Here is a 19,052-nt window from a genome sequence, read left to right on the forward strand (position 1 = left end):
TTGGACATCTGGCAAGAACATAACCTTGAAATATTAGCGATGTTTGCATCAGCATCTTATATCTTTTTTCGTGTGAAAATGCCGAGTTTTGAGCCGAATAAGCATCATTTGCGGGAGCTTTTACTTCTTTAATTTACTTCTTTAATTTGAAGAAATCTGCAGCTGAGGCGCATCGATTGCTTGTAGAAGCATATGGTGAGGCTGCCTGAAAGAAGTTGCCGTGAATGGTTTCAATAGTTTAAGAACGGTAAATTTGATGTCGAAGACAAAGAATGTAGCTGAAGGCCGAAAGTGTACGAAGACGCGGAATTGGAAGCATTATTGGATGAAGATTCGTGCCAAACGCAAGAAGCACTTGCACTTACATTAGGAGTGACTCAATCAGCAATTTCACATCGCTTAAAATCTTTGGGAATTATTCAAAAGAAAGGAAATTGAGTTCCATATGAACTGAAGCCGAGAAACGTTGAACGCCGATTTTTCACATGTGAAATGCTGCTTGCCAGGCATAAACGAAAGGGTTTTTTGCACCGTGTAATCACTGGTGATGAAAAATGGATCCACTACGATAATCCAAAGAAGATGAAATCATGGGGACCACCTGGCCATGCTTCAACATCGACAGCCAAGCCGAACATTCATGGGAAAAAGCTCATGTTGTGTATTTGGTGGGATCAGCTAGGTGTCGTTTATTATGAGTTGCTCAAACCGAACGAAACCATTACTGGGGCTCTCTACCGAACACAATTGATGAGATTGAGCCGAGCACTCAAGGAAAAACGCGCCCACTACTACTCCAGACACGACAAAGTTATTCTTCTGCATGATAATGCTCGTCCACATGTTGCGGCGCCGGTCAAAACATACTTGGAAACACTCAATTGGGAAGTTTTACCCCACCCGCCGTATTCACCAGACATTGCTCCTTCTGATTACTACCTGTTTCGATCGATGGCGCATGGCCTGTCTGAGCAACACTTCACATCATATGAAGATACCAAAAATTGGGTCGATTCGTGGATAGCTTCAAAAGATGAAGCGTTTTTCCGACGCGGTATCCGCCACCAGAAAGATGGGAAAAAGTAGTGGCTAGCGATGGACAATACTTCGAATAAAACATTAGGTATCGTTCTTTCACAATAAATCCCCAATTTTTGATAAAAAACGGCGGAAACTTATTTATACTCCTAATATAATAATTTTAATACATTGCGATATTGCCAAATTGTATGCATAATGATATAAATTCAAAGATCGAGATTGAGACGTTGCCAAATAGTGCGCATAATATATGTCCCACCCGTAGTCCTATACTCGCCATAGTATTCGTGCTCTCTCTCCTACCCATCATGGTCCTATACTTATCGTAGTATTCGCACTCTCTCTTCTTCCCGTTATATTCTCTCCGTTATGTTCTCTTTTCTTCTTGCTCATAATTTTATTAAATAATATGATATTTGTTTTACGATTTTTTAATGATATGACTTAGCAATGATTTTAATTTAGCAACTATTATAATAATATTTTTAGTAATGTAATACAAATAGCTGAGCGTTCCTATCGAACTATTATAAACTATTATTGAGTAGCTATTGAACACTTATTGCACTACATCGTACTACTATCATATTATTAATTAATTCTAAATAACTATAGAGAAAGAAGATTCTTTTCTACTCGCGGTAAGGAGAAACAGAAATGTGCAGGTTTCAAAGTTACGCGATTATGTCATAGAAGGGAGTGAAAAAAATATTTTAGGATTGTAGAGGAAACCCAGAAAGAAATAGAGATTAGAATTATAATTTCTTATTATTCAATTTTTATTTTAATAATTTGATTATCTTATTTGAGGAAAAATTGCACATCTTATCATATATAATTCTAAACCGCCGAATAGAGGCAAGGGAAAAGGAGACTGAAAATAATTTAAAAAATTCAGTAATATATTTAAATATCATATACATTTTTATAAAACATTAATTTATTTCTTACTTTAAATGTAACACAGTATATATAATTTCATCTGAAACGCACATTACTAATTCACACTCCATGATTGAAGTTTCATCATAACCTTCACGCAATCTTTTAATACATCACATTTTATTATTAATACAATTTTGGCGTATAGTAGTCACAAATTGTTGATATATTATATATTCTCTCGCACGCGATTTTATTTAAAAAATATGGTATTCATTTTATGACTTTTATGATGCGATTTTATAATAGAATGATACGAGCACAATTTTAATAATATTTTAATAGTATAAGTCGATCAACCGGACGCGCTTTCTTATTACGTAATTTATTATCACAAAGATATGAAGAAGGAAGAGATTAGGGAAAAGATAAATTTTCAAAGAAATATGTATATTTTTTAATACTCGTATAGACTTATTTATCTAATTTTTAATGCAGCATGTATACAATATAACTTAAACCATAGATCACTAGCTCATTTTATAATAGAATGTTTATCATAAATTTTGTACAAAGTGTTTGTAGCATCGCGTTTATTAGTAATACAATTTTTTCTTAAAAGCGATACAAAATATTTGAATTTTTCACTAACACCGTGACATTGACTTAGTTTATAGTACGCATGCTCGACACATCGCTCGAGTTCAAATAAGAAAAGTATGGCTGTTGGTTTTATGTACAAGCATGTATCATACAATGACAATTTTACGTTTTTTATATCACATACTTTAACAAGTTCTACAGTCAGATCCTGAATCAGTGATGATGATGATGGGACAGTTAACTGCATTAATCGTTCAATATCTGCACGTGGACGTCTCGATGGACGTCTTCCATTATGAGGCAGGATTATGCGGATTATTTATAAAAATTGAATAATCTTACTATCTCTCACTTACTTTAATATAAATATCATAATTAAATTTTATGACATTGAAGTAATATATGTTCCATAACATCTATGTGTGGATGAGCTTCGCTGTATGTTCCATCATATGTATTATAACACCATGAATCGTGCAATGACATGTAGGAAGATTTAAATTTATGTAATCATCAAACTTTGAATCACACACCCTGAAATGTTTATATACGAGTATCTGTTATGTCTTATGGCCACTTTATGGGTTTATTCGGCATATTTTCAAGAATTTTTTTTCAGTAGTAAAATGCAATTAATTTAATCAAACTTTTTACACTTTATTTGTCACTTATTCAAGATTGTATAAAAATTTTTTTAAACGATTTCACGCATGCGCGGCTTCAAAATGGCGGCTGAAGTGAAGGTGGAAAAAAAAGTTTGGACCCTGAAATCTCCAGTTCTAATCGTCTGAAACAAAAAATCCAAAAAGATTCTTAAAATATATGTTAGTGGCTATATCCCGTAGTAGAATGAAACGATTTGGGCATTAAAAAAAAAATGGCGGACTTTAGAATTTTTTCACCCCTTTTTTAAAATCGTCTAAAAAAGGGGTTAAAAGTAAACGAAAAATTCTAATTCCACTAGAGGCTAAAACTACATAAATTCTGAACAACCCCTGAAAATTTCAGCCCGATCGGTTAAATAGTTCTCCCAAAATCGTTCTCCAAAGGTCGAAAAACGTAGTTTCGAGAAAAACGCGTTTAAAGTTTTGTGTTAAATAAGTACTTGCTTAGAAGCGCCTCTAGGACTTCTTCTCGGTCGATAATCGATTTCTAACTATTTGTACACTAATTCTACATACTTAAGGTACCCGAAAATAATGCTTTTGGGAAATCGAAAATTTTGAAAAATAAACCCATAAAGTGGCCTTATGCTTGGTACACTATGTATTACTTGCGAGTAAACACGTTTCAAAATCCAAGTTCTTTATACTGCGACTGAAATGCATCATCGACGAGTAATATTGTTTATTAATTTTACACAGAGTAATGTAAATGTACAATTCTTGTTTAACATTTAAAGTAAAATATCCTCACAGACGTTTTTTGATGCGATGACTGCGACGGTGACTATTTACTGAGTGGTTGATGTATTAGAGCTCTCTTTCGTTCATACGTTATATTCTATTTTATTACTTTTATATATCATTTATTTTTTTATTTTTTTATTTTTTTTACTTATTTATGTTTTCTTTCGGATGATGTATTTAATGTGGAATTTTACGTATCTTTACATATATGCGAATTAATTTTCAGTTTAATTGCCATCAAGCTTATTAAATTATGCAATGACACATACTCGTATATAAGAATGCACTTTGACGATATTGAATCTTTTTTTATATCTAAGGGATCAGCGTCAGCGACAATAAAGTCTGTCTGTTCTCCTTCTTTTTTTCAAAAATGAGTTTAGGTAGTGTATTCAATGTGGAATTTTATGTATCTTTATAAATATAATGTTAGTTTTTCAGAGTAATGTTAACGAATAATATGTGTACATACAGACGTACACCACCGATATTTAAGTTATCTTAATTGCATAGAATTTGTTCCTCGCATATCTTTAATGTTAAAAATGTTATGATATCTTTTTAGATATAAAAGATATAAAAGACCAACATTGTTGGTCAACTGATCCCTTAGAAATAAATTAAATATATTAAAAATAAATACTTTATTTCTTTGAACGTTTGCACGATCTATGTTCACTGCTATAATATCAAATTCTTGCTTAATAACGACAATCATTTATAAGATTGAATTTTGTTACAATATGGTTCTGTCGCATTATTGTGATCAATCATAAACTTTCTACTGATACAACGGTAAATTCGTGACATTAGCTGTACCATTTTCTAAATATATTTCATACAATTATACATTATTAATTTAATCCCTCTTTTCATTCTTTTTATTTTTTGTTTTACATGTATCTTATAAAATTTAATTACCTTAATTACAGGAAATATTAATTTGATTTATAAAAGATTTTTGTTCCTGATTTGCCATAAATTTGACTTATAAATAAACTTTACCAAGAAATAATATATGTATGCATATATGTATATGCTATAAATCGAATACAAAATTTTTTATATTGTAATTAGATAAATGAATTTAAATTCCATCAGTTAGATAAATAAAATCCTACAATCGATCAAAGTTGATCTTATTACCTAAATATTTCAGTATGAATTTATACACTAGACAATTCTATAAACTGTGCAATAAAGTCCTTTCCAATCTTGAAATGCAGTCATGGCTAGAACTATAATAGTATTATAAAATATTATATTATAATTGTGTGTTCATATTTGTCCCCTCGAAAAATAATTCACTCACCATTTGTTGGTTTTCAATATTATTTAAACACGAACTATTCACATTCTATTATATAATAGAAGCTTTATCATAAATTTTATGAAAAGTACATACAACACTGAATTTACTGATAATATAACTTTTTTGGTGTAAAAAATTATTTAATTTCTTTACTCATATCCTTTATATATTGACACAGTTCAAAGTATACGTGCTCCACGCAATGTTTCAATTCGAATATAAAAAACACAGTTAATGGCTTCATGTACATACAGACATGTACCAAGTTATGACAATTTTGCATTATATGCAACATGTATTATAACAAGTTCTACAATCAGAAAGATTTCAAAGATCCACGTGAAAAAAGCAATTGCAGGGATCAAATAAACAAAATAACACTTAATCATTGGCGGATTCATATCTTAAAATTTGTAACATCATAATTTGTACGAGTATGTATAAGGTGTAGTAAAAAGAAATCTATTATTTTTTCAATAGATGGCTTTAGTAATCTGTATCTCGCGTTGTATAAGTGCGATCGGGTTACGCTAAATGGCGTTAGAAAGATAAGATTTCGTACTAAAAAAACTTCTGAGACAGTTTTGTGATTGCTTAAGTCAGTATTGTTTGAGCGCGTGTCAAAGACATGGACACCAACAAAGAGAAAATACGCCATATTTTACAGTTTTTCTTCGATAAAGGCGAAAACGCAAGCCAGGCGGCTGAAAATGTGAATAGTGTTTATGGTCCTGATACTGTAACAGTCAATATCGCGCAATTTTGGTTTTGTCGATTCCGTTCCGGTAATTTTGATGTCAAAGATGCACCACGCTCTGGAAGGCCAATTGTCGAAAATGTCGATAAAATAATGGAAATCGTCGAGTCCGACCGTCATGTAAGCACTGTTTCGATTGCCCAGGAGCTAAACATTGCACAAAAAACCGTTTGGAACCATTTAAATAAGGCTGGATACAAAAAGAAGCTCGATGTATGGGTGCCACACGAGTTAACGCAAAAAAACCTCATGGACCGAATTTCCATCTGCGAATCGCTGCTGAATCGCAACAAAATCGACCCATTTCTGAAGCGAATGGTTACTGGTGATGAAAAGTGGGTCACTTACGACAACGTCAAGCGAAAACGGTCGTGGTCGAATCGCGATGAGCCGGCGCAAACGGTGGCCAAGCCAGGATTGACGATCAGGAAGGTTTTGCTGTGTGTTTGGTGGGATTGGCAGGGAATCATCTACTATGAGCTGCTCCCCTACGGCCAAACTCTTAATTCGGACCTGTACTGTCAACAATTGGACCGTCTGAAAGAAGCAATCGCCCAGAAGCGGCCAGCTTTGGCCAATAGGAGAGGAATTGTGTTCCATCAAGACAACGCCAGGCCACACACATCGATAGTGACTCGCCAGAAGCTCCGGGAGCTTGGTTGGGAGGTTCTTATGCATCCACCTTATAGTCCGGACCTGGCACCAAGTGATTACCACCTGTTCCTGTCTATGGCGAATGATTTTGCTGGTGAAAAATTCGCCTCAAGAGAAGCTTGTGAAAATCGACTGTCCCAGTTTTTTGCTAATAGGGACGAGGGTTTCTATGAGAGAGGCATAATGAAATTACCTTCAAAATGGCAACAAGTTATCGAACAAAACGGTGCATATTTGACCTAAATTGGATCATTCTAACTATGCTAAATAAAGCCTTCAATTTAATGCAAAAATAATACATTTCTTTTTACTACACCTTATATTTGTATTGAAAGTGACTCGATAAAGGTCCAGACGTTTGTAATGGATTGCTCAATATTAGTATTAATTATTTAACTTTTGAATGGTAATGTTAAAAAAATGCATACATACGTACGTACTTAATGTACATACATACGTTCATACGTATGTATAAACGTATCTACGCATAAATGTATGTATGAACGTATGTACGCATAAACGTATGTATAAACGTATGTATAAACGTATGTATAAACGTATGTATGAACGTATATATTTATAAAGATATGTATGTATAAATGTATGTGTGCACGTAAGTACATACGTTTATACGTACATACGTTTATACATACGTTTATACATATGTTTATATGTACACACCATCCGAAAGAAAAAATAAATAAGTAAAAAAAAATAAAAAAATAAAAAAATAAATGATATAAGAATAATGAAATAGAAAACGCATGAACGAAAGAGAGCTCTAATACATCTACCACTCAGTGAATAGTCATCGTATCAAAAAATGTCTGTGAAGATATTAAACTTTAAACATTATACAAGAATTGTACGTTTACATTACTCTGTGTGGAATTAATAAACAATATTACTCGTCGTTGATGCATTTCGGTCGCAGTATAAAGAACTTGGATTTCGAAACGTGTTTACGCGCACGTTACTAATACATAGTGTACCAAGCATAAGACATAGCAGATATATAAACATTTCAGAATGTGTGATTCGAAGTTTGATGATTACGTAAATTTAAATCTTCCTACATGTCATTGTACCATTCATTGTATGTTACTGATGGAACATACAGCGAAGCTGATCCACACATAGACGTTGTGGAACATATATTATTTGAATGTCATAAAATGTAATTATGATATCTATATTAAAGTAAGTGAGAGACAGTAAGTTTATTCAATTTTTTTTTAATTTTGAGTATATATTTTATACGTTATGTACTTTTCTAAGGTGTATTTACATGTTTTCTATTTTCTACAGCGCATTTTCTCATACATCTTCGAAACCTCGCTACATATCTTGTATCTTGATAAGGAGATAATTACGTTATATATATAAAAGTAAACACGCATATTTGAACTATACGAGGGGGGACCCATAAGTTCCGGGAATTACGCTGTGGTGGGGAGGGAGAGTGGGGGAATTGTTTGACCACATGTCCGTTAGTGTCACGCCACCTGCGTCAGTGTGCGAAGTTGTGTCGCTGTGAGTGCATCGGTTCGCCTGTGAGATTTTTTTTAGTAAAACAACTTTTTACATTTCGGCGAAAACGTAATGCCATCATGACAACGCGCCGGCCCACACCGCCCTTTCCGTGAAGCAATTTTTGACCAAAAACGCCATGACACCAATTGTCCACCCCCCATACTCACCGGATCTAGCCCCCTGTGACTTCTTTTTGTTCCCCAAATTCAAAAGGAATATGAAAGGAAAGCGTTTTGCCACTGTGGAGGAGGTGAAACAAAAATCGCTGGAAGGCTTAAAGGACATCCCGATGAGTGAATTTAAAAACTGTTTTGAACAATGGAAGAATCGTTTGGAGAAGTGCGTTGTGGTCAATGGCGAATACTTTGAAGGTGATTAAAATTTGGTGTTAAAATATTGAGAAATAAAGAAGTTATGACGAAATTCCCGTTTTTTTTGGGTCCCCCCTCGTATAATATATCTGGGTGTATGACATTATTCATTCCTTTCTTATTATCGCAGCGCTATCATATTACGCGCGTCGCCAACATCTTCGCGCTCAACGGTACTGCGACAGACGTTCGCGACTGTATTATGCGTTCTCTCTATTTAAAATATTAAATAATAAACATATGATAAAATATTTTTGCGTACGAGAAAAAGATACAACGGAAGCGACAACGCGGCGGGTAAGATGACGAAACATAAGAGGGAGAGAGATGATAAGAGATGGTATATGCGGTAAGTGTACGCAAGCCTTTGTTATCGATGCATTTTTGGAGAGGGCGGCGGCAAGCGATGGCGGCAGGTGACAAAAAATAACGGAACGCATAGTGAAATGTCATCATGTTTACGTAATCCATCGACCGGAGTCTTATGTTTATGTAAACAGCGATGTCGCTGACCGAGAACCTTCCCCGAGCCTTTCCCTTTCTTCTCTGTGCCTATGAGTACCCTCCTCCCCGCGCCCCCCTTTAACCCCTTAAATTAGAATCGGCCTATTATAACTGCTTATATTTGTATTATACGTAGGCTGCTGGAAAAGTTTCTGCAAACAATATGAAAAAAACATGTAAAATTCGGTAAATGGCTTTATTGTTTTTCGAAGTATTCGCCTTTAAGATCGATACATTTTTGCATACGCTCGAACCAATTTTCGAAGCATTTTTTCCACTCTAAGGCTGTAACCTCAGAAATCAGTGTACGAAATGTTTCAACAGCTGCTTCAGGCGACTCAAATCGTTCACCACGCATCTTATTTTTAATCTTTGGGAACAAAAAGAAGTCATTAAGTGATAAATCAGGTGAATACGGACAATGAGTCATCAATTCGACATTATTACTGGATAAAAAATCAACGGTTTGACGTGCTGTGTGAAAGCTGTCGTTGTCATGATGAAGGATGATGCGACGATTTCGGTTTGTTCTACGCAATTCATTTATGACTTCTGGCAAACAAATTGTTGTATACCAATCACTATTTTCTGTCTTTCGATCCTCTAAAGCCACGGTTGTCACACGTTCGGTATAATTGAAGAAACAAGCAATCATTTGCTTGGCAGCACTGCGTGAACAAACAACTTTTGTTGGTTTCGGTTCATTTTGAAATACTGAAACAGTGGATTGTTTACTTTCGGGCTTATACGAATAGATCCATGTTTCCCCAGTAACGATGTTGTAGACCAAATTTGACCGACCTCGGTTGAATTTCTTGAGCATTTCTTTGCTCTATTTAACACGAGCCTGTTTTTGAGCTTCGGTCAAATTGTGTGGTCATCATCCAATGACTGCAAAGTTTCCGTACGTTCAAGTGATCATGCAAAATCGTATGTATTGCTTTCATGTCAATGCCTAAGGATGCCTGAATCTCGCGGTATGTTATATGCCGGTCTCGCTCAATCATTTCACGCACAGCATCAACATTAGTGGCAACAACAGACGTGGATGGACAACCTTCACGGAATTCATTACTAAGAAAGATACGTCCACGCTGGAATTCGACAAACCAATTATAAACAGTTCTATTGGATGGTGCTTCATCCCCAAAAGTCAAATAAAGTCGATTAATGCATTGTTTCGGAGTTAGATTACATTTGAAATCGTAAAAAATCATTGCTAGAAAATTTTTACGCGAAATTTCCATTTTTGTTACAAAATAATTTTTTTTTAAATACTATGATGACAAAACTTGGCTTGGGTACAAACTATCAATTGAATTATAGGTTAAAAACGTCTAATTTTACGGATATGATAGTAGCAGAACGTTGGCGCCACTGGAAGTACTAGATTGCAGAAACTTTTCCAGCAGCCTACATATTTGATATAATTTATATTTTATACATTATTGGGTCAATTATATTGAAATTTGTGCAACAATTTCCGCAGTGTATTACTGCTCTTATATAACGATATAGCTGATATATTATATTATTTACATTTTGTCATACGGCCTCTCCCCCTCCAGAATAACTTTCTGGATTCGCCCTTGGACACACACACATTATTGTAAAGCGTATAATATACGCACACACACACGTCCACAAGTGACGTGATTTCAAAAACCGTACTTTGTTTCTATCTTGTATTATTTTCCATATCATTTAATAAACCTGTTATTATTATTTTTTAAAAGCACATCTTAGTTTCATTGCATTTCATCTCTTCGCCACGAATCCATTTCGCGTTCCGACCGACTGAAACTCTGACGATCTATACCGCGTGAAAGTAAAGCAGTTACAATGTAACTACTAAGAAAGAAGTAAAATTTTTAACTTTTGATTGGTATCATAAACCAAGTTATTCGGGGAGATATCTCTAAATTTTTCTCAAACCATCTAATTTCCCAAAAAAGAAATATCATCATCCGAGGCATTAAGGCCGCCTTTGACATCCTACACTGGAATTTGCTTTTGCGCCCCATCACAAGGATTGTTAAGTCTTTGAAACAGCGATCTCTCGCCAATGACAACGAATCACCCTAGCAGAAAAAAATTTTACGAAAAGATACAGAAAAATAACCATAAATTGAGAAATGATTTTAGAAATTTTTAATGCATCGTAGATGTTTGTAGTGAGACGTAGAGTAAAGTTTGTCTGTCTTAGAAATTCTTAGTTTTTCATAGATACTAGTAGTTGGACATAGAATGGCATTATTTGAAGGCAGAGGATTTTTAGGTTTTTTAAAGAAACAACGTCGCTCTATGTTCCAATATCTATAAAAAACTAATAATTTCTAAGATTTTGTCTCAATCTATATAAATTTTCGTAAAAGTTTTTCCGTCAAGACAATAACTAAATAAGAGAAATTTCCATCAATTTGCATAACACAGGAATACGAATGCAATAAATTTCATATTTTCTTTTATAATAATCATTTTTTGGCTATAGTTTTTGAAAATATTTTGATTAGGTCTTTAACTGTTACGTAATCAGGACTGTCCGTCAATTCTTTTTCAATTGATATCAGAGCTAAATTGAATGACCACGTCTGAGTTACTGTATTTCTCAGAAAATTCTTTATTATTTATAATTTTGAAAAAGATGCCTCTGCAGTTGCCACAGATATTGGCATAGTTATTAAGATTCATAACGCTATTGCTAAATTTGAAAAGATTTCTAGGAAGCCACTTTTAGCTAATTCATTTAAAATATCAAGTAAGGTAAAGCTTTATATTTATACAAGAATAGTGCTGCCTATTAAAATTTTGCGCTCCTCAAAATTTTTGCGCCCTACATTAGAGCGTACTTGCTTAGTGTTTCATAACGCGCAACTATCATAAGTCTACTTGATCAAGAAATATTACTATCTGATGTAGAGAAATATTACTATCTGATATAGAGAATCACAGGGAAAACTTAAAATAAATATCGACAATAGGGGACCCAGCTCAGATGACCTTGGCATATGTCAAGCCTGATTCTATGTCGCCACTGTCAACGCAGAGTTCTTGACTGAGTAGTCAGCAGCTTTAATAACTTTTAAACGAAAGACAAGCACCAACTAAAACCATCTCAAGGTCACTCAGGGTCATGACCTTGAGGTGGTTTTAGTTGGTGCTTGTCTTTCGTTTAAAAGTTATTAAAGCTGCTGACTACTCAGTCAAGAACTCTGCGTTGACAGTGGCGACATAGAATCAGACGGTTTGGCGAAACCGATAACCACACACTTAAGCACGAGCCCATGTCGGTGTGCTCGCCTGCGGCGCGTCGAGAGTGAATGAGATAGCGAGCTCCTTCTCACACTTGTTTCAAGCTTTCTCGGCAATTTCGGCTGCTTGGCGGCCCTAGGCATCAATAAAGGGCGGAGGGCATAAAATGTAAGTTTTAATAAATTGTAGTAATAGTGTACCCCTCCCATTAATCCATACTAGTATAAATCATCTTAAAACTCAACCAGTTTATGAGATATTTAATTGTTTACAATTTTTCCTTGTGTTATATAGTACACCTCTCCTTCATAAATTCGAGTAGCAAGAATAGTTTAGTAGAAGTAGAATTTTACTAAAAAAAAATTATAATCCAGCATTTCTCTTCACGAAAGTCTCGAAATGCTATCAGAAAAAAAAATGTTATAGATTCGAGACTTCTCTGGTGAAAAAGTTTCGCTGAAATTATTTCACGTTTTGGAACATTTCAGCAAAACTGCTGAAAATTTGCTGAAACTTTACTGAAAGTGAATTTTTCAGCTAACATACTGAAAAATCACTGAAATTCAACCGAAATTTCTCTGAAATTCTTGTTGAAATTTGTCTGAAAATTTTGCTGAAATTTTTCTGAAATTTTGCCGAAAATGAATTTTTCGACTAAAAATTAAATTGAAACTTTTTAAAAATGCTAAAATTTTGTTGGAAAGTGTTCTAAAACGTGGAATAATTTGAGCAACATTTTTCCATCAGGATTGTAAAGAAAATATACGAAAAAAAATCGAGTTGCAAAAAGCACTTTTTTGCTTATAAAATGAAAGATATTGATTGTATGGAAAAAAAATTCAGTATAAAAAATGTAGGTATTCAAATTACCTACAAAATGAGACGTTGTTAATGATAATCACTTTGGCCATTCATTACATAACAAATTGCCATTTGGATAAAGAAGAATGAGCTAAATTGTCGAGATTCATCATCTTGAAAGTTGCGTTATTCATGTAATTTAGATTTACAATATTTTATATTGATATAAAGCCAAATTGAAGGGTTGAAACATCCATTTAATTCGTTTTGTTACATTCACACGAGAATAAAGAGTTTTCTGTGCATCTGAAAAGCCGATGTAGCTCTGATGGGCTTTTTTATATTTTTCATGGTATATTACGTAGAAAGGAAAAATATAGAATAGCTCTTAATATTGTATAAAATAGGAATAAACCGTTATTTTTTCAAACTTTTTTTGTTGATAACTTTTTAACCAAGAACGAGCACCAACTAAAACCATCTCAAGGTCACTCAGGATCATGATCTTGACAATATATGCCAAGGTTATCCGATCTGGGTCCCCTTGTTGATATTTACCAAACTTAAAATTTATAATTAATATATTATTCGAGAACGATTATTCGCTCGATTTCATTTTTAATACGATTAACAAAAAAAATCCAAAGTCTTCTGAGAGAAATTGGAGTGCAGGTCCATTCCAGCAATGAGAATTCATCTGACAGAACTTCTTGGATTACAATTCTATTTATATTGTATCTTCTGTTACTGAAAAATTAAGACAATTTAATATCAAAAACACAAAAGTTTCGTTTAACAACTCCAATAACCTACGGAAATTTATCAAGTTCCAAAAAGATCCTTGTTCTCCTTCTTCCAATGTCATTTATAAAGTGAAGTGTTTGTCACATACGTGACATTTCAGATAAAAGTTTTGTAACTTCGAGGGGGATATAAGATATTATTGGTTTGACCTTGGGTAGCGTTGTCAAGGTTAGGGCAAGGTCTTTTTGAATTTTTTGTATAGAACTTTCAATTTGAGCACAAGATGTCCGACCGACGGTTAAAACTTCTTGAATGTTGTTCAGGATCATGTCCTGAATAACATTTGTTAAACTCAAGGTCATTGGAGATTATTTCTCTTATTTTCAGTTGTACATAAAAATGAATTTTTAGTGCAAAAATGAAAAAAAGAGAAACAATCTTCAGTAACTAACCTTGACAACGCCACCCAAGATCAAATCAATAATACCATCTTATATCCTTCTCAAAATCACAAAATTTTGTCTGAAACACTTTTTGATTGAACGCAGTGTTTCAGAGATATTTGAGTGGGTTTTTAAAAATAGACACCCTGTACATAGATTGAATTATATCAGTCAAGATTAGACTTTCGTAACAGTCACACTATAATTTCTATACATCTTTAATTATAAATTTAGATAGATGATTTTTTTTTAAATTTTACATTTCTCTATTCATATGGACTATACATATTATTACAAAGTTATATACTAATTACTTTGTAATAACATTGACTAGTATAACTTGATGAGCATTCTATCTACATCATGCAAAAGATAATTGTATAGCGATCTCGGTGAATTTTTAACTGAGTGATGAATTTGTTTGCTGATCTTTTTTTTCTAGTAATGCATCTTAACAAATCATCGTGAAAATTCTCTAACTGGTCTTTCAACCGCTTGCCATTCATCATGTTCCAATTGACTCAAATATGGGTTTTATTAGCGACTAGTTCAAAGTCAATTGACTTTTTACTGCGTTTTTTACTGTGTGTTTTGTATATCTGAAGATGGCACAATTATAATGCCGAAACAATGTAATGTAATGTAATGTAATATTATTAAATTTATATCTTACAGTAATTCATTAAGAATGTACACATTGTAAACGGTTTATATTATATTGTATACATTAATTGTTTAACTTTGATTCTTATATGTCCTTATTTTCTTGATATTTAATATTATTAGTTAATAAGAGTTCTTTATTTTAATTCATTAAACAAATTTTTGTATTCATCGGACATACGTATTTTGTTAATACCGAAATATGTATAAGTAACAGGGCGAGCCGCATAACGAAAGCATCTCGGTCTGAATTTCTTTCTCTTTTCTTCCTGTCTTTTTTCTCTCGTTTCTTTTTTTTCATAGAAAGAAATATAATTCAATGTATCATCGGTCGATTTACGAGGTAAATAAATTTCACTGAGAGTGAACAGAGGAAGGAGAAAACGGAATCTGCCGCATGTCGCCGTTTATTATAATATTTCTACGGGCGGTCGACCAGCTGGCCGGCTGGCATGAGCGCTGATCCGCGCCACGCCGAGGTCATTATTATCGAACACACGAAAGTACAGAGACAATAACCTGAAAAGATTAGAAGGAAAAAAATACGAATTCTTCTCTCTTTTTTTCTTTGACTGCGAGAGGTTTAATACGCAGCGCTTTGTGCATGGAATCCACTCGGATTTCCAGAAATTATGAGCTGAGATGCGGCTCACGCAGCACTCAATCTGGTAGACGTTTGAGAGATACACGAGTCGTCCACAAGTAACATTTGCTTTCTTCGTCTGTAAGTTTTTTATACAAATTGGAGTTGATCTTTCTTTAAAGATATTGTGAAGAAACATCACTTTTTCAAACTTCCTTTAATTCGCAATACCGAATCCGTTGGTAATTGGAAAGGTCATTAAAATGAAGCTCTCTGGAGTATTTGTTTTCGTTGAATTAAAATATGGACATTATTGTCTAAATCTTGCCACACATGTAACACATTGGATTTAAATTTAATTTGTCTTAAAATATCTTTATATGCCCAAAGATATTTTTTGATAAACTAGTGTTATTCAACAATTTTCTGAAAGAGTTTGATGTAAAAATAATTTAATAAAATTATTAAACTGCGATGGAATTAGATTTTCTGCAAAATTTCGATAATTATAACTGCATTATTATAGAAAATTGTAGTTGCGTGACACACGATTCATGAAAGGCGATAGTGTGCTATAATATATTCTTTAATACGAGGCAGATGTTAGCGCGTATGTACAATTGCGAAGAGTGCATGCGAGGTAATAGAAGATACGGGAAGAAAAAAAAACAGAAATTACAAAGTATCGCACAAAGCTATCGATTATCTCGTTTGTGAACTTCAGCGAAAAAGGTGATTGTCTTTTTATGAACACTGTAGCAAAAGAGGGTAATTCAAGATAATCTTGTAGGGCGATGGTTCCTGCGCGATGTTTCTAAATGGAAACAAAAGAATGCATTTCTTTTGATATTGTTTTCAAAGTAAATAGAAAGATCTTCATTTTCACGAAGATACTTCCTCTATATATATATATTATTATGTCATATCTATTTCGTACTGTGTCTTACAATAAACGCAAAAGATAGAAAATATTTTCGAACAATTTTTTTGCGTTTATTGTAAGACATGGTATAAAACAGATATGATACGATATAGTATATTTTTAATAAAAATAAAGATTTTTGTAATATTAGGATTAAAGAAGAAAAAATTGTCGTCAATCAGAAACTTGCAATTAGTGCTTCTACTACAATTTGTAATTGATGAAATTGATTAAATCCATTAATACGTTAACTGCCGAGCTTATTTTGTTTCACTTTCCGTTTACGCGAGACAATATCATTCAGAGACTCATGCGCGATGCGTAAGCTAAAGTGTAAACTAAAGATAAAATGTAAACAAAAAATTGAGCGCCGGTCCGTAGAGGCTGGCATAAACGGACAGTCCATAGGGACCGGCGTGGCATTTAACGTGTTAACGAAGTGTGTTTAAAAAGTTCGTGCACTCGGTTCACCAAAAATCAAAATTAAATTATTCTGTAACGGGGATGTGGTCACCCTCGAAGTACTCTACTTGACAGAGAATACACTTGGTCCAACGCTTCTCCCATTCCTGAAAGCAGTGCTGCATGTCTTCCGTTGTCAGTTTCTTTAGGAGCTTCGTCGTTTCTTTTATGGTATCAACAATCACAAAATGTTCACCCCGCATGATATTATTTACTTTAGGGAAGAGGTAGAAGTCACAGAGTGCTAGATCAGGTGATTAGGGAGGGTGGTCTATGGTAATGATATTGTTTTTGGCCAAAAACTCACGCGTAACGAACGCGGTGTGCGAAGGTGCACTGTCCTGATGCAGAATCCATGCGTTCTTCGCCCATAATTCGGATCGTGTATGTCGCACACGCAGACGCTTTAAGATTTCAACATAGAATTTTGCATTAACAGATTTACCTTCTGGAACATATTCATGATGAACAATTCCACGAATATTGAAAAAAACTATAAGCATGATCTCGATTTTTGAACGACTTTTGCGCGCTTTTTTGGTGCGAAGCGAACCACGGTGCTTCCATTCTTCACTCTGCCTTTTTCAGAATCATACAAATCCAGGATTCGTCTCCAGTTATCACCCTTTCGAGAAAATTTGAATTTTGAGCATTTTCGATCCAATTATTGCAACAGTCACCACGTCTTTGTTTTTGTTCGTCAGTCAAAACTTTTGGAATAATTTTTGCACACAGCTTCCGTATGTTTAAATCTTCTTTTAAAATTGTCTGAACACTACCGTTATTTATTCCAAGTTTTTCTGCAATCATTTTAGTGGTACTACACTATTTCCAACATTTGAAGAATTTTCTGGTTGTTTTTGCCAAGTTTTATGAGAAATTTGTTGGTTCTATGCCGTGTTAAAACGTCTCGCTCGATTCCGCCAACACGACCAAAAGTACGTTAATAAAAACAGAGAGCACATTTGCTCACAAACACGAAAGCAGAGATCTCATTTGACCGTGGCCTAACTTTTATTAAGGACACGTGACGCTTTCCCCGAGATGTTGCATCACTATACAAGCTTACAGCGTCACCACGTCAGCAGAATAAAATTTAGTGCACGAATTTTTTGTACACACCTCGTATTATATTTAAAAAATTATGAAGAGTCCAGAAGTTTATAATTTTGGGAATATGTCATTATTCGTATTTTTTTAATAATACACAAATTACATATAAAAATCTGCTTTTATATATCTGCCCTTTTTCTCTTTGTTTTTTATGCTATGTGCCATAAATACTTTTATCATTAAAATGTTTAATCAATTTCGTGAGAAACAGTGGAGTGATGTATTTTAGCTATGATTTATTAGCTTCGACATCGTGTTTTCAGTGATATTGATTTGAACCATTTCTGTGCTTTTTACAGGCATCTGCAGGACAAATTGCTCTTCATTGACCGTACCAGAACGGCGATATGGGGCTGGAGTTATGGTGGATACGCGACCGGCATGACGCTCGCTATGGACTTAAAAGGTGTCTTCAAATGCGGCATGTCCGTCGCACCAGTCACAGATTGGGCTCTTTATGGTATGTAATTGACAAGTAATTGATAGAAGTAATGACGCAACACGTAAAGATGTTTGATATGATTGTTTCAAAGAAAAGGAAAATGTTTTAGTATTGTAAATCAAAATTATCTTACGACAGAATGAATATTCCATGTAAATTATTAAATTACACTATGCGATAACATAACGGAGTTAGTTTGCGTTTAGCAGTAAGAAGAAATAGAGAAAATGCAGAAGAATGAGAAATAGGAAAAGCAAATAATCTTGATGAACAAATAAAACGAAAAATATATCGTACTTTATAATTAGCGCAAAATCCAGAAAGTATTTTCTATCAATAAGGATAAATTTTCGTAACTTTAAAGTTAAAAGTTACAAAAGAGTACGTCTATTTAGCTAAAACTTAATGCTTTTTCTAACTAATAAATAATTAAAATGTAATAAATAATAAAAATTAAAATAATTATAATAAATAATTAAAAATTAAATCAGGAAATAGTAGTTACACTTAAATTATTAAAATTTCTATATTTTATCTATCTATATATATATATATATATAT

At 33.7% G+C, this 19,052-nt stretch overlaps 1 protein-coding gene across 4 annotated transcripts in view; it reads left to right on the forward strand.

Moving 5' to 3' along the window:
• The window catches only part of LOC108751578 (venom dipeptidyl peptidase 4), a 794,336-nt gene that overhangs the window by 774,045 nt on the left and 1,239 nt on the right, over nucleotides 1–19,052 (forward strand). For all 4 annotated transcript variants that reach the window (XM_018491818.1, XM_018491819.1, XM_018491821.1 and 1 more), the window contains one exon: nucleotides 18,349–18,509. In XM_018491818.1, the coding sequence (XP_018347320.1) occupies nucleotides 18,349–18,509 (161 nt within the window). The remainder of the gene's footprint in view (nucleotides 1–18,348; nucleotides 18,510–19,052) is intronic.

The sequence above is a fragment of the Trachymyrmex septentrionalis genome, unplaced genomic scaffold (assembly GCF_001594115.1).
Source record: "Trachymyrmex septentrionalis isolate Tsep2-gDNA-1 unplaced genomic scaffold, Tsep1.0 scaffold5, whole genome shotgun sequence".
Lineage (NCBI taxonomy): Eukaryota > Metazoa > Arthropoda > Insecta > Hymenoptera > Formicidae > Trachymyrmex > Trachymyrmex septentrionalis.